At 44.2% G+C, this 15,000-nt stretch overlaps 2 protein-coding genes across 3 annotated transcripts in view; one reads left to right on the top strand and one right to left on the bottom strand.

The window, feature by feature from the left end:
• The first annotated feature begins 489 nt into the window (after window positions 1-489).
• Window positions 490-4,187, top strand: si:ch1073-228j22.2 (SPRY domain-containing SOCS box protein 2). 2 transcript variants are annotated; one of them, XM_063187349.1, is made up of 3 exons: window positions 490-553; window positions 2,340-3,167; window positions 3,499-4,187. In XM_063187349.1, the coding sequence occupies exons 2-3, from the start codon at window positions 2,420-2,422 to the stop codon at window positions 3,651-3,653; spliced, it is 903 nt and encodes a 300-aa protein (XP_063043419.1). In that variant the 5' UTR covers window positions 490-553; window positions 2,340-2,419; the 3' UTR covers window positions 3,654-4,187. The 2 variants fall into 2 exon arrangements, with proteins under 2 accessions (XP_063043419.1, XP_063043418.1); XM_063187348.1 differs by lacking the exon at window positions 490-553 and adding an exon at window positions 695-773.
• An 8,712-nt stretch (window positions 4,188-12,899) lies between these two features.
• LOC134437350 (retinal guanylyl cyclase 2-like) overlaps window positions 12,900-15,000 on the bottom strand; it is a 26,140-nt gene continuing 24,039 nt past the window's right edge. The window contains exons 21-23 of the mRNA XM_063186842.1: window positions 14,539-14,633; window positions 14,180-14,265; window positions 12,900-12,997 (exon numbers count right to left, since the gene is read on the bottom strand). Coding sequence (XP_063042912.1) covers window positions 12,913-12,997; window positions 14,180-14,265; window positions 14,539-14,633 — 266 coding nt within the window. The 3' untranslated portion in view covers window positions 12,900-12,912. The remainder of the gene's footprint in view (window positions 12,998-14,179; window positions 14,266-14,538; window positions 14,634-15,000) is intronic.

A 15,000-nucleotide genomic window follows, 5' to 3' on the forward strand; every position in this document is an offset into this window, starting at 1 on the left:
TGTAAAGGGATGTTAGAAATTACATTTGCAATATAATTCAGTCGTATTTTCAGGGAACCTAGTGAAGGTGGGCTCTGTTATAAAGGTGGCCACCTTCATTATGGGCCTAAAGTGCAGAGGGAAATCCTGGTTTGTGTTCATGATATACGGCCCTTAGAGGACTTCATAAAATTTGAAGTGGCCCTCGAATGTAAACAGCTCCCCACCCCCTGGGTTAGAGAGTGCACAACAGAGAGATACAGAGAGATACACGACAACAACAATAGCCGTTGCAGCATGACTTGCCAGTTACTGTTGCCCGTCGTGGCGTCACCACATCTCTTGCCCTTGGCACGGAGGCCTAACGTGACGCCAAGCTGTTGATGATGGATGGAGTGTCCCGTTCCTCTGTCTGAGGTCGCTAGACGGTTCACGCGGAGCCTTTGGAAGCACACCAGATAAGGGAAAGGCAACAACGAGCGGGAACAGATAGCCTACAGCACGGGTATAAAAACTCTGGACTGGACGCGAGTCTGTCATTCTACTACAGCATTGCTTCACACACGGCTTGGGGGTAAGTAAGTTCGTCCATTCTTGCCAGTAAAGACATGACGATTTGTTGATAATTAGTTCTAATGTTTACTTTTTAAAAAACTTGCGAAGTCTTGTTTGCCTGAGGATAAAGGGGGAGGGGTAAGGGGACAGAGGTAGGCTAGTGCATCGAGTGTTGATTGAACTGGAATAAGAACAGATCAGGTTTACAACCCGAGAGTGATATGCTGCAGAAAGGATGAGTTAGTGTTTCCTCCTATTTTTCGTTAGGGACAGGACAGATATTTAAAAAGAAACCCGGCAGTGAAAGACAATTGGCCGTCAGTTTGATTTGGAAGTCTTTGGCATTGGGGAAAAAATACTCTTTAGGCAAAGGGTAACTTACACTGACTTTATTTGACGCTGTGTCATAGGTGTGACAGTGCGTAGCCTAATAACAGTGTCGTAACACAGTCATGGGACATAGCCTATAAACATTATGTCCATATCGTAAAAAATATAATTGAGTGACATTTTGGTGATGGTAAAGGCAACCCTAACAATGTCAACTTTTCATGACCATAACACGTTTATTACATTGTGGTTAACAACACAGAACACGACTGGTACCAGTGATGCGCGGGCTGACCCGAAAGCAGCGGGCGCTTGCAGTTAACTGCGGTCGACCGCAGGCACGGGTTATGAAATATTATTTTTAATGAAATTCGGGTCGGGTGCGGTCGGTCAGGACCTTTGAAATGATGCCGAATTTTAAAGTAGGCTATAGGCTAGCCAATAGGCTACAGTATACTTTAGCAGACAGGGACATTTTTTGCGAAATATATCAAAGTTTATATGGCTGAATAACTACGATGGTGCCACGCGCTCTGCAGGAGACTTGGGCTCCTGCGTCGGCCGAATATCTTCTGCGCGCAACTGGTGCAGCAGGTGCAACCATTGAGTGCATTTTGAAGAACACAGAGGATGCTCTCTAAACAGTGCAGTGATGGATATAGCCTACATATTTTCTTATACAATTGTAATGGTTTCGCACTCATGTGTTGCTTACAGAGTTTGTTTTCATTTCCTGTGTCGTACCATGACTACGAGGCAATCCACTTGACGGCTGGCTCCGTCTGCTCACCAACCTACAGATTAATTTTCTCCATGTATCCAAACAACAACGTCTTGTTCTTGACGCAAATTCCTTTTTTAAGACCTTTATTGACGTGATTGTGCTTTGCCAATGACGCTAGGGTGTTCATAAAGACGCACGGCTACTATTTTCAAAGGCGGGTCGGGAAGCGGGCCGGGTCAATATTTTTCATGAATATTTCTTGCGGGCAGGGCAAGCGGGCGGACTAGGGAAAAAGCGGTCGGGTGTGTCTTGTTTTTTCGTCGACCCGCGCATCACTGACTGGTACACAACCTTTCCAAAGTTTTCAGAACATTTTATAGAGTGGGTGGAAGGTAGCCTACCTAGGGATATGCAGTATAGCCTAGCCCAAGAGATATTGATAATTAAAAAACAAACAAACAACAAATAAAATCAGACTAATCTGCCTGTTGTAATTTACTGAGACATCTCTGTGACTGCGTGGTCCAATAGACTCTTATATTTTCCCAAACCGGTTTACTTAACTGTAACCTCATTCCTTAACTTTGTGTATTAAGTGTGTTAAGCAAAAGTAATACCTAGCCATGTTTTGGACTATATACTATGTCAAAAATACTTGTTCGGACCATGTATGGTAGAATGAAGTAGCTACTTCATAGTAAGCTGTAAGCTGTTTCATACTCAGCCCCTCTTTTAATTTTTTCCCCCACAGATTAAGTGAGTGAAAGAGCGATCACCACCAATTAAGTCATCACCAAATTTCCTCATTGTCAACCCTGTCTTCTGTGGACGATGGGCCTCTCTCTGTGCCGTCAGCTCTTTCACAGCAGCCCCTTCCTCCCCACGAACACCAGCGCTTCCTCTCCTCCATCCTCTCCCTCCTTTCCTCCCACCTCCCTCTTCACCTCCCTCTCCACCCCTCCGTCCATGCGCCTCACCACCCTGCTCCTCCAATCGCCTCCCGTTGCCCCTGGCGACCCGCGCTCGTCGTGGAGTGCCGTGGAGTCGTCCCCTCACATGCTGGTCCGCGACGAGGGTGCCACCGTGTGGCGCCAGCCATCCGAGCAGAGCAGCGACGCCGCCCGATCCAGCGGCGGGGTCAGGGCGGGCCTTCACCTGTGGGAGGTGTCCTGGTTGGTGGAGCAGAGAGGAAGCCACGCCCTCCTGGGCGTTTGCACCAACGGGAGCGCCCGGCAGGCGTCCGGCTATACGGCGCTGGTGGGCGGGGACTCACGGTCTTGGGGGTGGGAGCTGTCGACCAATCAGCTGTGGCACGACGGCAAGGAAGTGGCCAGGTATCCCACGGCGACAGAAGAACACCATCATAGCCACCATCATCATCATGGAACCCCTATGGACATTCCGGAACGTGTGGTGGTGGCACTGGACGCAGACGCTGGAACACTGGGATACGTGGTGGAGGGATGTTACCTGGGCGTGGCCTTCTCTGGGCTTCCGAAAGGGGAGGAGCTTTTCCTGTCTGTCAGCTGCGTGTGGGGCGGAGCCAGCATTCAGCTGCGCTACCTCGGCGGCATGTCTCGTAAGTCAGCAAGCAATTTGCTATATATATTATATTTAGAGAAGTGGTCTGATGGATAGGGAGTTGAGTCTTGTTAACAAAGGGTTGCATGACTCATAATGTAGCTTCTAGCCAACTTTGAAAACAGTCCTGGAGTACAAATTAGGTGTGCTAGAAACAACTGAGGGTATTTCAGGTTACAGTGAGATGTATTGTAGTGTAAAGTGTGAAGAACATGCACCTGCAATACTCTTTGTTAATAACCACCCTCTTTGTCATGATCTACACTTGAATCCCGTCAGAGCTGTAAAACTAACATCTACTTCCTCCCTCCTTCTCTTGCCCCTCACAGGTGACCCCCCCTCTCTGATGTCATTAAGTCGTTTGTCAATCAATCAAGCAATGGGGCGGAGCCGGATGTCTATGACTGACAGGTTGCCCCTCCCACCTGTCTTGCAGCGTTTCTTGGAGCAAACTCAACAGAGGCCTGTGAACACCACCAGTTGAGCAGTTACAGTTAGGGTTGCCAAACTGGGGGTCATGGAGGTCCTGCAAGGAAGTCTCGAAGAGAAGGGAAGACTTGCATAAAATCTATCAAATTACATGTATGCGTCTACCTGTATGAGGGCAACATTTAGCAACATTAGTGGACAGGAAAAAAGTGTTTTGTGTCGCGAAAATATTCGTAGATCCCAAAAGGGGGTCACAGCAGAAAAAAAACATGAAAAGATTAGTCTGGAATCACTCAGTTCAGATAGGGGTGGGACCAAGCTGTTGTCCATATGGCTGAAATGGTCTCTGCAAAAAAATACATTTTTCATGAGCTGGTTAGCTATTCTGCTGTCCACATGTTGTGATTGGTGGGCATAGGTTGGTGGCTGTTGGGACGATCTTAAGGAGAAGGGCTAGGCCATCTCGACTGTTAAAAAAAATGGCCCGCTAGACGGGTTCATCAAGTTTCCTTGGCTTCAGTTATCTTTTACATGAAGATTTTTGTGTTTTAAATATGATTATTGTTATTATTTATTATTCTTCCTTCTATTATTCTTCCTCTTATTGTTTTTCTTCTATTATTATTGTGAAATGCATTGTGATATTTATTATTTTTATTACGTAGGCTACTATAATGAGAAGTTACAAGACAGAGAAGATAACTTTTACATAAGTTATTATCCTAAATCCAATCACAATTTTAGAAACATTACTTTTATGGTAAAAAAAGTGACTTAGCGTTGCTTAAATGACTGGGAATGATCCCACAGTATCTATTTGACTACTGCACATTGTACTTACAACACAGACCCAACCCAATGTAAATGTGTGATGTGTATATACTGACAAATAGATATTTGTAAATCTGCATACTGATGGATACTATAATTCCCTTTGTGATCAATAAAATATCTCTGCTGAGTCAAGTTTTCAGATTATTTGAAGATCACAATTTTTACTACACAATATAACATTGACTTTGGAAAGTATTTGAGGCGTAAATTGCATATGCTACTGTGTATTGCAAAGGCACTGTTGGGCAAACCTCCCTATTATATCTGTAATTTATTGACTTTTTGTACTTTATCTTATGGCACACGTTCCTCACACAAGTTACTACTACAGTCTTGTACTCCTCGCACTGAATTAGGGAAAACAGACTTTTCTTTTTATGCCCCATTTCTATGGAATGAGTTGCAGAAGATATTATGTATGGACTCTGCCCTCATTAGAGACTTTTAAGAGGGACATTAATACAGCATACACAGAGGAGTGTCATTGTTTCTGACTATGCAGCACATAGGCTACTTTTTATCTCAAAATACATTGTATGTAAACTTATTCTTCTTAATGTGTTTTTTGTACATTTATTTTCCTTTTTTGTCTATGTGTTTGTCTGTGTCTGTAACTATATGTATGCTGCCATTTTGACCAGGACTCCCTGGCAGAAGAGACTGTAGTCTCAAGGGGACTATCCTGGCTAAATAAAGGATAAATTAAATGAAAGGTACAGTAGAGTATGTAATTTTAGTCAAGTCAAGTCAAGTAGGTTTTATTGTCAATTTCTTTACATGCACTGGTCATACAAAGAATTTGAAATTACATTTCTTGCTTTCCCATACAGACATAGACTAATTAAGGTAAGGACATAGACAGTATAGACATAGACAGTACTTATACATGGACTTAAGACAGTATGGACATAGACAGTGCTCATACAGACATTTAAAGTGCAAGACTGGACAACAGAAGACTTGTAGAGGACATACATTAAGAGGTATTTGTTGTGTTTTTGTGCTTTTCCTAAAAAAAGTCCTTTATAGCGTTCTGATATGGTAATAGTAGCATTTTGAAGAAAATAAATATAAAAAGGTCTGTCAAGTACACCAGCAGCAGTGTGTGTGTGTGTGTGTGTGTGTGTGTGTGTGTGTGTGTGTGTGTGTGTGTGTGTGTGTGTGTGTGTGTGTGTGTGGTGTGTTATGTAGTGTTAGTGCAGGTAGAAGGTGCGGTGTGCGTCTTGTGTGTGTGTTCGTGTGTCTGTGTGTGTGTGTGTGTGTGTGTGTGTGTGTGTGTGTGTGTGTGTGTGTGTGTCAGTGTGTGTATGTTGGGTTTAGTGCAGAAAGGGCAGTGTGCTTGTGTGTGTGTGTGTGTGTGTGTGTGTGTGTGTGTGTGTGTGTGTGTGTGTGTGTGTGTGTGTGTGTGTGCATGTTTTGAGTTAGTGCAGGTTGAAAGTTCAGTCACAAGTATAGTAGTGCAGGTGGAATGTTCAGGCGCAGATATGGTGGTGGGGGATGGGGGGGGGGGGTTGTCAGTGGCCTTGCTGGCTAGAGGCTGACAGTGGGGGGGGGGGGGTTGTCAGTGGCCTTGCTGGCTAGAGGCTGACAGTGGAGGGAGAGTGGGTTGAGTGTTCAGCATCTTGATCGCTTGGTGCATTGTGCTGCTCGCCAGCCGGGTGGTGCGGGATCGGAGGCGCCTGTACCTCTTTCCAGAGGGCAGGAGGCTGAACAGTTTGTGTGCAGGGTGGCTTGTGTCTTTGATGATCATCAGTGCTTTCCGGGTGAGGCGTGTGGTGTAAATGTCCTGCAGGGAGGGAGTGGTATCCAATGATCTTCTTCGCTGTGTTCACAACACGCTGGAGTGTCTTCCTGTTTTTCTCCGTGCAGCTTCTCCCCACACTGTGATGCAGTTGGACACGACGGCTCTCTATGGTTCCTCTGTAAGAATGTTGTCATGATGGAGGGTGTAGCACTTGCCTTCTTTAGTTTGCGCAGGAAGTAGAGACGCTGATGGGCCTTCTTCGCCAGTGGTGTAGTGTTGGTGGTCCAAGAGAGGTCGTCGCTGATGTGCACTCCAAGGAACTTGGTGCTGCTCACTCTCTCCACAGCATCGCCGTCGATGGTCAGTGGTGGCAGTTGTTTTTGGACCCTTTGGAAGTTGACAAACAATCTCCTTGGTCTTGTTGACATTCAGCAGGGAGGTTGTTGTCTTTGCACCATCTGGCCAGCAGGTCTACTTCTTCTCTGTAGTGAGTCTCATCGCCCTTGGTGATGAGGCCCAACAGTGTTGTATCATCCGCAAACTTCACTAGATGGTTAGTGCTGTGGGTCGTTGTGCAGTCGTGTGTCAGCAGCGTGAACAGCAGGGGGCTGAGAACACAGCCTTGCGGAGCCCCCGTGCTCAGGGTCAGGGTGCTCGAGGTGTTGTTCCCTACCCGTACTGCTTGTGGTCTTTGCATCAGGAAGTCCAGCAGCCAGTTGCAGAGGGAGGTGCTGAAAAGTTTGTCCAGTTTTCTGATGAGTTGTTGTGGTATTATGGTATTGAATGCTGAACTGAAGTCAATGAACAGCATTCTCACATATGAGTCTTTATTGTCCAAGTGGGTGAGGGCTGGATGGAGGGCAGAGCAAATTGCATCCTCCGTGGATCGCTTGGCTCGGTATGCGAACTGGTAGGGGTCTAGGGTGGGGGGTAGGGTGGCTTTGATGTGTGACAGGACTAGCCGTTCGAAGCACTTCATGATTATGGGCGTCAGTGCTACAGGACGGTAGTCATTGAAGCATGATGGTGATGATTTCTTCGGCACAGGTATGATGGTAGCAGCTTTGAAAAGTGATGGGATGACTGCTTGCTCCAGAGAGATGTTAAAGATGTCTGTGAAGACATCCTTCAGCTCTTCTGCACAATCCTTCAACACTCGGCCTGGTATGTTGTCTGGGCCAGCTGCTTTGCGTGGGTTGATGGTGGCCAGTGTCCTCTTAACACTGGCAGAGGACAGGTAAAGGGGTTGATCATGGGGGGGAGGGGGAGTTTTCTGTGGGTGAGTGTCATTTTGTGCTTCAAAGCGGGCAAAGAAACTATTCAGATCGTTTAGCAGAGAGGTGTTGTTGTCACAGCTTCGTGGTGCAGGCTTATAGTCCGTGATGGCCTGTATGCCCTGCCACAGGCTCTGTGCATCTCTGCTGTCTTTGAAGTGTGTTGTTATTTTGTCTGAGTATTCCTTTTTTGCTTTCCTGATGCCTTGGGACAGGTTAGCCCTTGCTGTCTTTAGGCCAGCTACGTCTCCTGCTCTGAAGGCTTTGTCTCTGGCCCTCAGCAGTCGGTGAACGTCTCCTGTGAACCATGGCTTCTGGTTGGCCCTGGTAGTGATGTGTTTTATTTCTGTAACATCATCGATGCATTTTGTGATGTAGGAGGTCACGGTGTCTGTGTACTCCTCAATGTCAATGTGATTGCTGTGGGTGGCAGTTGTTTTGAAAATGTCCCAGTCTGTGGTTTCAAAGCAGTCCTGAAGTCGTGAGATGGCTCCCTCAGGCCATTTTCTCACCTCCTTCAGAACTGGTTTGGTGAGTTTTGCCTTTTGTCTGTAAGCTGGCAGTAGCAGAATTGTCGTGTGGTCTGATGATCCAATGTGGGGGATGGGCTTTGCCTTGTATGCTCTCTTCTGATTTGTGTAAACGAGGTCCACTCGAGGTCCACCAACGAGGTTTACTCATTTCATTTCAAAATATGCCCTGCCCATTCAAAAATTTGAGCTTTCATTAATATTTACTAGATAATAAACTAATATGTACAGTATGTTTTGCAGCCAAATATGTATGATCATTCAAAATGGCAGACATGGAAGATCCCCCATTTAATTTCTAAAAAGTGTACATTTCCAAGTCATAATGAATAGTTCCAAATTGATGGTGGATTTGTTGTGGCAAAATAACATGATACAGATAATACTTGTGAATGGGCAGCATAAATTCTGGAAACGAACAGCAAAAAATGATATACTCTACCTTTAAGCCTTTACAAAATCCTCACTAGTAATAGTGTACTCCATACACGAGGGGAAGTAGATAGACCTCTCAGACAGGACACCGTGAGTAATCTCATAAAGCTAAATTCTACTTATTTTTAATCCAAGGTAGCTCAGGCCTTATCCAGTCTTGTATTTTGTATTAGTGTGTGGAAAATAATTAATTATCTTCCTGCTAATGGGGATTCTGATAAAACACCAGCTACCAATACTCTTCCTTTAAAATGTTATATTTTTCATGAATATTTTCAACTACCATAAACTTCTACTTTTCATACATAAAAAGGTGGCTCTTCTCCATACCATATAAAATGTTTAGTAATAGACATCTTTAGCTGCAAAACATAGCCTTCTTTACTTTGATCAAACTTAGGAATAGGCAGCATAGTTGGAATGCCTGTACTCTTGTCACAATCCTACATATGGTACTCAACCGCTGATGTTTCAAAAGTGACACACTGTGGCTTTAACCATTGGACAAGCCAGCTCCCATCAGGTCTTACCCCCTGTGAGAGCCGCAGTGTCTCTGGGTCAGTATATCACCTGAGTCTGCATGTGTGTGTGTGTGTGTGCATGTGTGTGGTTGGACAACAAGCTTACGTGCATTTGGAATGCGTGACTGTGTGTTTGTGCGTCTGTGCATAGCATATGTGTACATGTGGTCATTTGTATGTCAGTTTGCATTTGTGTGCATTTATGTGTGTTGTGCTTTTGTATGTGTGCGTATTTGCATGACTGTGTGCATGCATGTATGCTGCAAGTGTCTGCATTTTTTGGGGCATGTGCTTGTGCACGTGTGTGCAAGCTAGTGTGTGTATGAGTGTGCAAGGTTCTGCATGTGAGAATATACAGGTGCAAACTCTGTGTGTGTGTGTGTATAGGACAGGTGTGTTTGTGCCTGTGAGAGTTTGTAGGTGCAAACTGTACATGTGTGAATATGTGTGTGTGTGTGTGTGTGTGTGTGTGTGTGTGTGTGTGTGTGTGTGTGTGTGTGTGTGTGTGTGTGTGTGTGTGTGTGTGTGTGTGTTGCTGTAGCCTGGGTTGGACTGCTAAGAATAGCACCATGCCCCAGGGTCTACACAGGGCCACCACTAAGCTGAAAACCAAGGATCAGCCCCATCTCCTGACCTGCTGCTAAATAGTGTGTGTGTGTGTGTGTGTGTGTGTGTGTGTGTGTGTGTGTGTGTGTGTGTGTGTGTGTGTGTGTGTGTGTGTGTGTGTGTGTGTGTGTGTGTGTGTGTGTGTGTGTGTGTGTGTGTGTGTGTGTTTAAGTAGATTAGTTAAAGGAAAGAAAGTTAACCTCTGATGACACTTGTGTGTGAGGTACTTTATGTTCCGGAAATTAGCCTTAATATTGTATGGTGTGCCTGTGTGTTTATGTGTACACGTGTCTCTTTCTGTGACCAAATAATCCAGATAGAGCTTAAGTAAAAAAAGAGTACTCAGGCTCTGAAGAAGACAGTAGTCGCAACGCGTCAGCCCGTTTAATTAAAGGCTTTTTAACTTCACCAGCAGTGTGCCTTGGAATCTTTGGTAGACCTTATCAACAGCCACAACTGGAGCTAAGTCTGACCATAATTTAAAAAAAGAGTACATTCACCTGTGTTCAAATTGGACACATCTAAATGTAATTGTAGGCAAATAAATTACATGTATTTCTTCATCTCTGCAAAAGATGAGCTCTCTGAAAAATATCAGCCCTACCACAAAAAAGTGTGTGTGTGTGTGTGTGTGTGTGTGTGTGTGTGTGTGTGTGTGTGTGTGTGTGTGTGTGTGTGTGTGTGTGTGTGTGTGTGTGTGTGTGTAAAATGATGAAATGATCAGAAAAGTATCGCCCCTACCACAAAAGTGTGTGTGTGCGTCGCGAATCTCATTAATGAATGAACAAAACTCCACCACAAAGTCTATCAACCTTTATTTCCACAATTAGAAACAGCCAATCCCTCTCGGTTCTACTCACACCACCATGAAGACATGTTTGTGTGTGTGTGTGTGTGTCTGCCTGTATGTGTGTGTGCAGGCCTGTCACAACCAGGCAAGCAAACTGGGCAATTGCCTAGGGCATCCAACCGAAAGGGCCCCCCTGGTTATGACTGGTTATATACCTGAGTTCAAATGACAGCAAAGACAATATTGTGAGTGAGGGAAAGCCTTGATAGATTTAATTACCGAAAAGAGCAATTGTAACTGTTATCAAAATCTCTGTTGAGGGGGGGCCCTCGAAGAGAAAAACAGGGGCCTCAAGTCCCTCTTTCCCTAGGGCCCCAAAATATCCTGTGTGAGCATGAGACTTCTGTGAAAATAAAATAAAATCTTTTTTTTTCCTCTGCAAACCACATGGTGTCTTTATAACCGCGTCTGTGAGCATCAACATTTAGCACATCTGTGCATCTAGACAGTTTTACAAGAAAACATAATGAACAAGGACACATATCATCATGGTCACATTTTCCCCCAAAGGTGAGTAGTAAAATATATATACGCACACAATTTACACAGTAATATGGATCATTTCAAGCTTTTAAATTACATAATTAATTATGATAAATGTAGGAAGTTGTAATACAGAATCAGTACATACAATATTAACATTAAGAAAAGACAGTATCCACCTCATTTCCCTGTCAATCTCAACGGTTTGTGCTCCCACTGCATTTCCGGTCTGCTAGTTCCAGTTTGGCTGCCCATAGCCCTTCTGAATGACTTAGCACTAGCAACCGCTAACCAAATCGCAGTGATGGGCAACCTGGATTAAAAAGCTACAATCCAGTGCCACATATTCCAGATGACCTGGTGACTGCCCTAATTCAGTGTTGCCAGATGTACGATAATTATCGTATATTTACCATCATTTTGTCCTCTGTACAATCGGAAAAACATGATGTACGATCATGTCAGCGAGTCAGTTCATTCATTTTGGTTCTTGTACAATAATTTCCTCCCTAAAAGTCCCCAAAAACGATAATTTTGAGGTTTTGGTACGATAATTCAGCATTTTTCCATCTGGCAACCCTTCCCTAACTGGACAGGTAAAACCAGGTCATTCCAAATATGTGGCACTGGACTGAAGCTGCTGAATCCAGGTTGCCCATCACTACACTAGTAATGGCGCCACCATTGTAAAGGTGGAAAATGAGGTGGATACCCCCATCATAACAGTAACCTAATGTGGACTACGTTTCTCACAATACTTCTGTTCCCATTTGGAACCTGAGCACACTAACAGCTGTGTGGCATCCCAAGATTGGCAGAGAGGTCGAGGACATGGCATATCTTTCAACTTACTTACTATGCATTCAAACACATCTCACACACACACACACACACACACACACACACACGGATGAACATATGCACACACAAGTACAGACAGCCAGTAGCCTGCGAGCAGAGGTTTTCGAGGTTTCACGTGTGCATGATTTACTATAATATCTGTGACAGGAGTCAAATGGAAGACCGACTCGCCGTTATCAAGAAAAGAGAGAGTTGCCCAAGAATTGTGTGGTGTAATGTGTTTATATTGAAATTGTTCAAAGAGACGGATGGAAGGGTCCATCCATGGGTGTGCTTGGCATATTTGCAAATGGCACAGTGCCGTTGCATGACAGTGTGGAGAGTTCTCTTTTTTTAAAGAAAGAAACGTGAAAAAAGAAAGAAAAAAAATCTCTCCGTTATCCCTTCCATCTGTGGGTCCCATAGCTGAGACAGGCTGGCGGTGTGCTGGAGTCTGTGGAAGAGAAAAAACAACACATAACATTCTTTACATGACATAAATGAATGATAGAAGTAAAGGACAGCCGTCTTCAAGTTTTTCTTAGTTTATTTGCACCCATTTTAGCTTAAGCCCTTTTGGGAAAAGGTGCTCTCTTCCTATTAAAACCTAAATATCCCCGCCTCCAAAACACATAAATTCATGAAATAAGTTGCATTTAAAAGCTAAGGCCCCTCATTTTGCATTAGAATGTGTTCATTCAGCTCTAACCAACCCACATTGTTTATAAAAAAATCTCAAATCTCAAGAGCCTGCATGCAGCGTATATGTCGCTCCAGGATAAAATGTGCTAAAAAAACCCTCTCAATATCAGTTTTAAGTTTATAGCCTACAAAGTAGATAGGCCAATGTGAAATTATTCTTACACAAGAATTGATTTTACTGTCTTATACACAACACCAGTGTAGTGAGACAAAATAAACAAAATCTTGAATCTTGAGTTTAAACTTGGACACAGTGGAGATTGAAGAATTACAAAAGCTGCTGAGAAGAGGAAGAAAAGAAAGAGAAGAGAAGAGAAGAGAAGAGAAGAGAAGAGAAGAGAAGAGAAGAGAAGAGAAGAGAAGAGAAGAGAAGAGAAGAGAAGAGAAGAGAAAATGGCTGTGTTGTGGAACAATAGCTGAAAGTATTGACAGAGAGAGAGAGAGAGAGAGAGGAAAAGTTGAACATGTGGAAATCACCTTTTCTTTTCTTTTCTTTCATTTATTCCTTTTCTGTCGTTCCAGAAACTTCTGTCTGCGATCTGGTGGTAGGTCTTCCAAAGCGATGCCATGGTTGCTAGCCCTGAGAGGGTGGAGGAGAATGCTTTATACACCATATACTATACAAATACAGTACATATACAGTACCAGGAGTGGAGTGGAGGGGACGGAGGCGGTCATTATGACCTTTGCAGGCGGTATGGGAGTAGCCTGGCTCTCAAGCAGACCCTTCGTGCTTCGTGCATCTTCATTAAACTTCGTGAGCTTGCACTTGGGTCTGGAAATATTAGACGAGCCTGAAGGAATCAGATATTTTACAGCCTGTCCGATCAGAATCCCAGGGCGGAGTATATACAAGGCAGTGGTTGAAGTAGTACCGATTCAAAAAAGGCCACGAGAATTCTCCAATCAGGTTCGAGCTGTTTGAACACACCTAACTAACGCCTTTCCAGAGCTAAGCGGTTGACAATGTTCCAGATGGTTGGTAACAACAAGTGTCAAACTCTGTAGTATACAGCGGCGGAACATTTGCACAGACTGTACATGCACACAAATGTAACTGAGGTGATACTGTGCTAGTTCGCCATTCAGGGCTCGAACCCGCCTCCTACCAGACAGCACTCCATTTCGGGGCATGGGAGGCACAACACCATGTCGCTGAGCTAGAGGTCCAGAACGATAGCTCAGTGCTACGACACTGTCTGAGAGTTCAGGAGAGTTTTACTCAAAGTTCTACGTCGAACTCTGCTAGTTGGAATTTACACATACATCATTACACACAGAACATATACTGTATACACATACTGTACATGATACACATACAATGCAGATACGGTATTTTACAGTACATAGTACTACATATATCAGGGATGGGCAAATGGAGGCCCTGGGGCCACATGCGGCCCACCTTCTCACTCAGTGTGGCCCGTAGATTAACATTTTTTTTTTTTAAGAAAAAGGACAGTTTTTAACCCCTTCTAAATCAATAATGTAAGCATTCAGGAATAAATAAAGTTAATAAAAAGTTAATTATCCTTTTGTAAATTCTCTCAAGTGCGTGGTCATGTGGCCTACCGATGGTCGAAGTAAAAAATGTTGGTCCACCTTATAATGAAAGTTGCCCACCCCTGACACATATAGTAACTACTAACACAAGCACAAAACTGTCCAAACCCATCTTCATGTGCACATGCACACGCACACACACACGCACGCACACACACGCACGCACGCACGCACGCACGCACGCACGCACTCAACTCACCCGCCGACGAGGTCTGGTGGCTCAGGTAACACTTTGGTGTAGCCTGTTCTGCCAATGAGCCAGTATGTCTCTTCAGCCCCTTTACCCTAAAACAATGGCACACACAATACAGTTCACTTCAGAGACCCAAAGTGTGTGTGTGTGTGTGTGTGTGTGTGTGTGTGTGTGTGTGTGTGTGTGTGTGTGTGTGTGTGTGTGTGTGTGTATGCGTGCGTGCGTGTGTGCGTGTGTGTGAGGGAGAGAGAGAGACCGATAGACGAATGTGGTAATTAAGACAACTTCATATTACAGTATACTGTATGTATACGTATATGTATATGTGTGTGTGTTTGGGTGTCTGTGTGTGTACTCGTGCATACCTTCAGTTCTGTGCTGCCTCTGGTAGAAAACTGGAAGCCCATATTCAGTATCTTCAGAAGCTCTACTGTGCTCACATTGACATGGATTCGGTACGCTGCAAGACACCAACACACCCCACACACCCATTATTCACTTACATGTACTATATACTACAATCTCAATGTGGTTGTTTTTATGTGTGTTTTTGTTGTTTTCCCATTGCACCCGAGATGCAGTTGATAGAGTTCTACACATAGAGGTAGAACATTAGACTAAAGGTGACCCCGCCCCCTTTTTCACTGCAATCCTGACAGCCATTATTTGGAGGTAGACCTGAGAAATGTAAGTGATTGGGGAAGGGGGCTGGTCAAAAATGGCTTCATAACGTGGAAATGTCCATGAACACACTATACAAGGATCAAGGACAATAGTAAATGTGTGTTGCTAAATATCTACATAATTAATACAAAATCATTTTAAAT

The sequence above is a fragment of the Engraulis encrasicolus genome, chromosome 21 (genome assembly GCF_034702125.1).
Source record: "Engraulis encrasicolus isolate BLACKSEA-1 chromosome 21, IST_EnEncr_1.0, whole genome shotgun sequence".
Lineage (NCBI taxonomy): Eukaryota > Metazoa > Chordata > Actinopteri > Clupeiformes > Engraulidae > Engraulis > Engraulis encrasicolus.

Excerpts from the sequence above, each read along its gene's own strand:
- si:ch1073-228j22.2 (XM_063187349.1), top strand. The coding sequence starts at position 2,420 with ATGGGCCTCTCTCTGTGCCGTCAGCTCTTTCACAGCAGCCCCTTCCTC. Across the intron at positions 3,168-3,498 it reads CTACCTCGGCGGCATGTCTC|GTGACCCCCCCTCTCTGATG; the intron begins GTAAGTCAGCAA and ends TGCCCCTCACAG.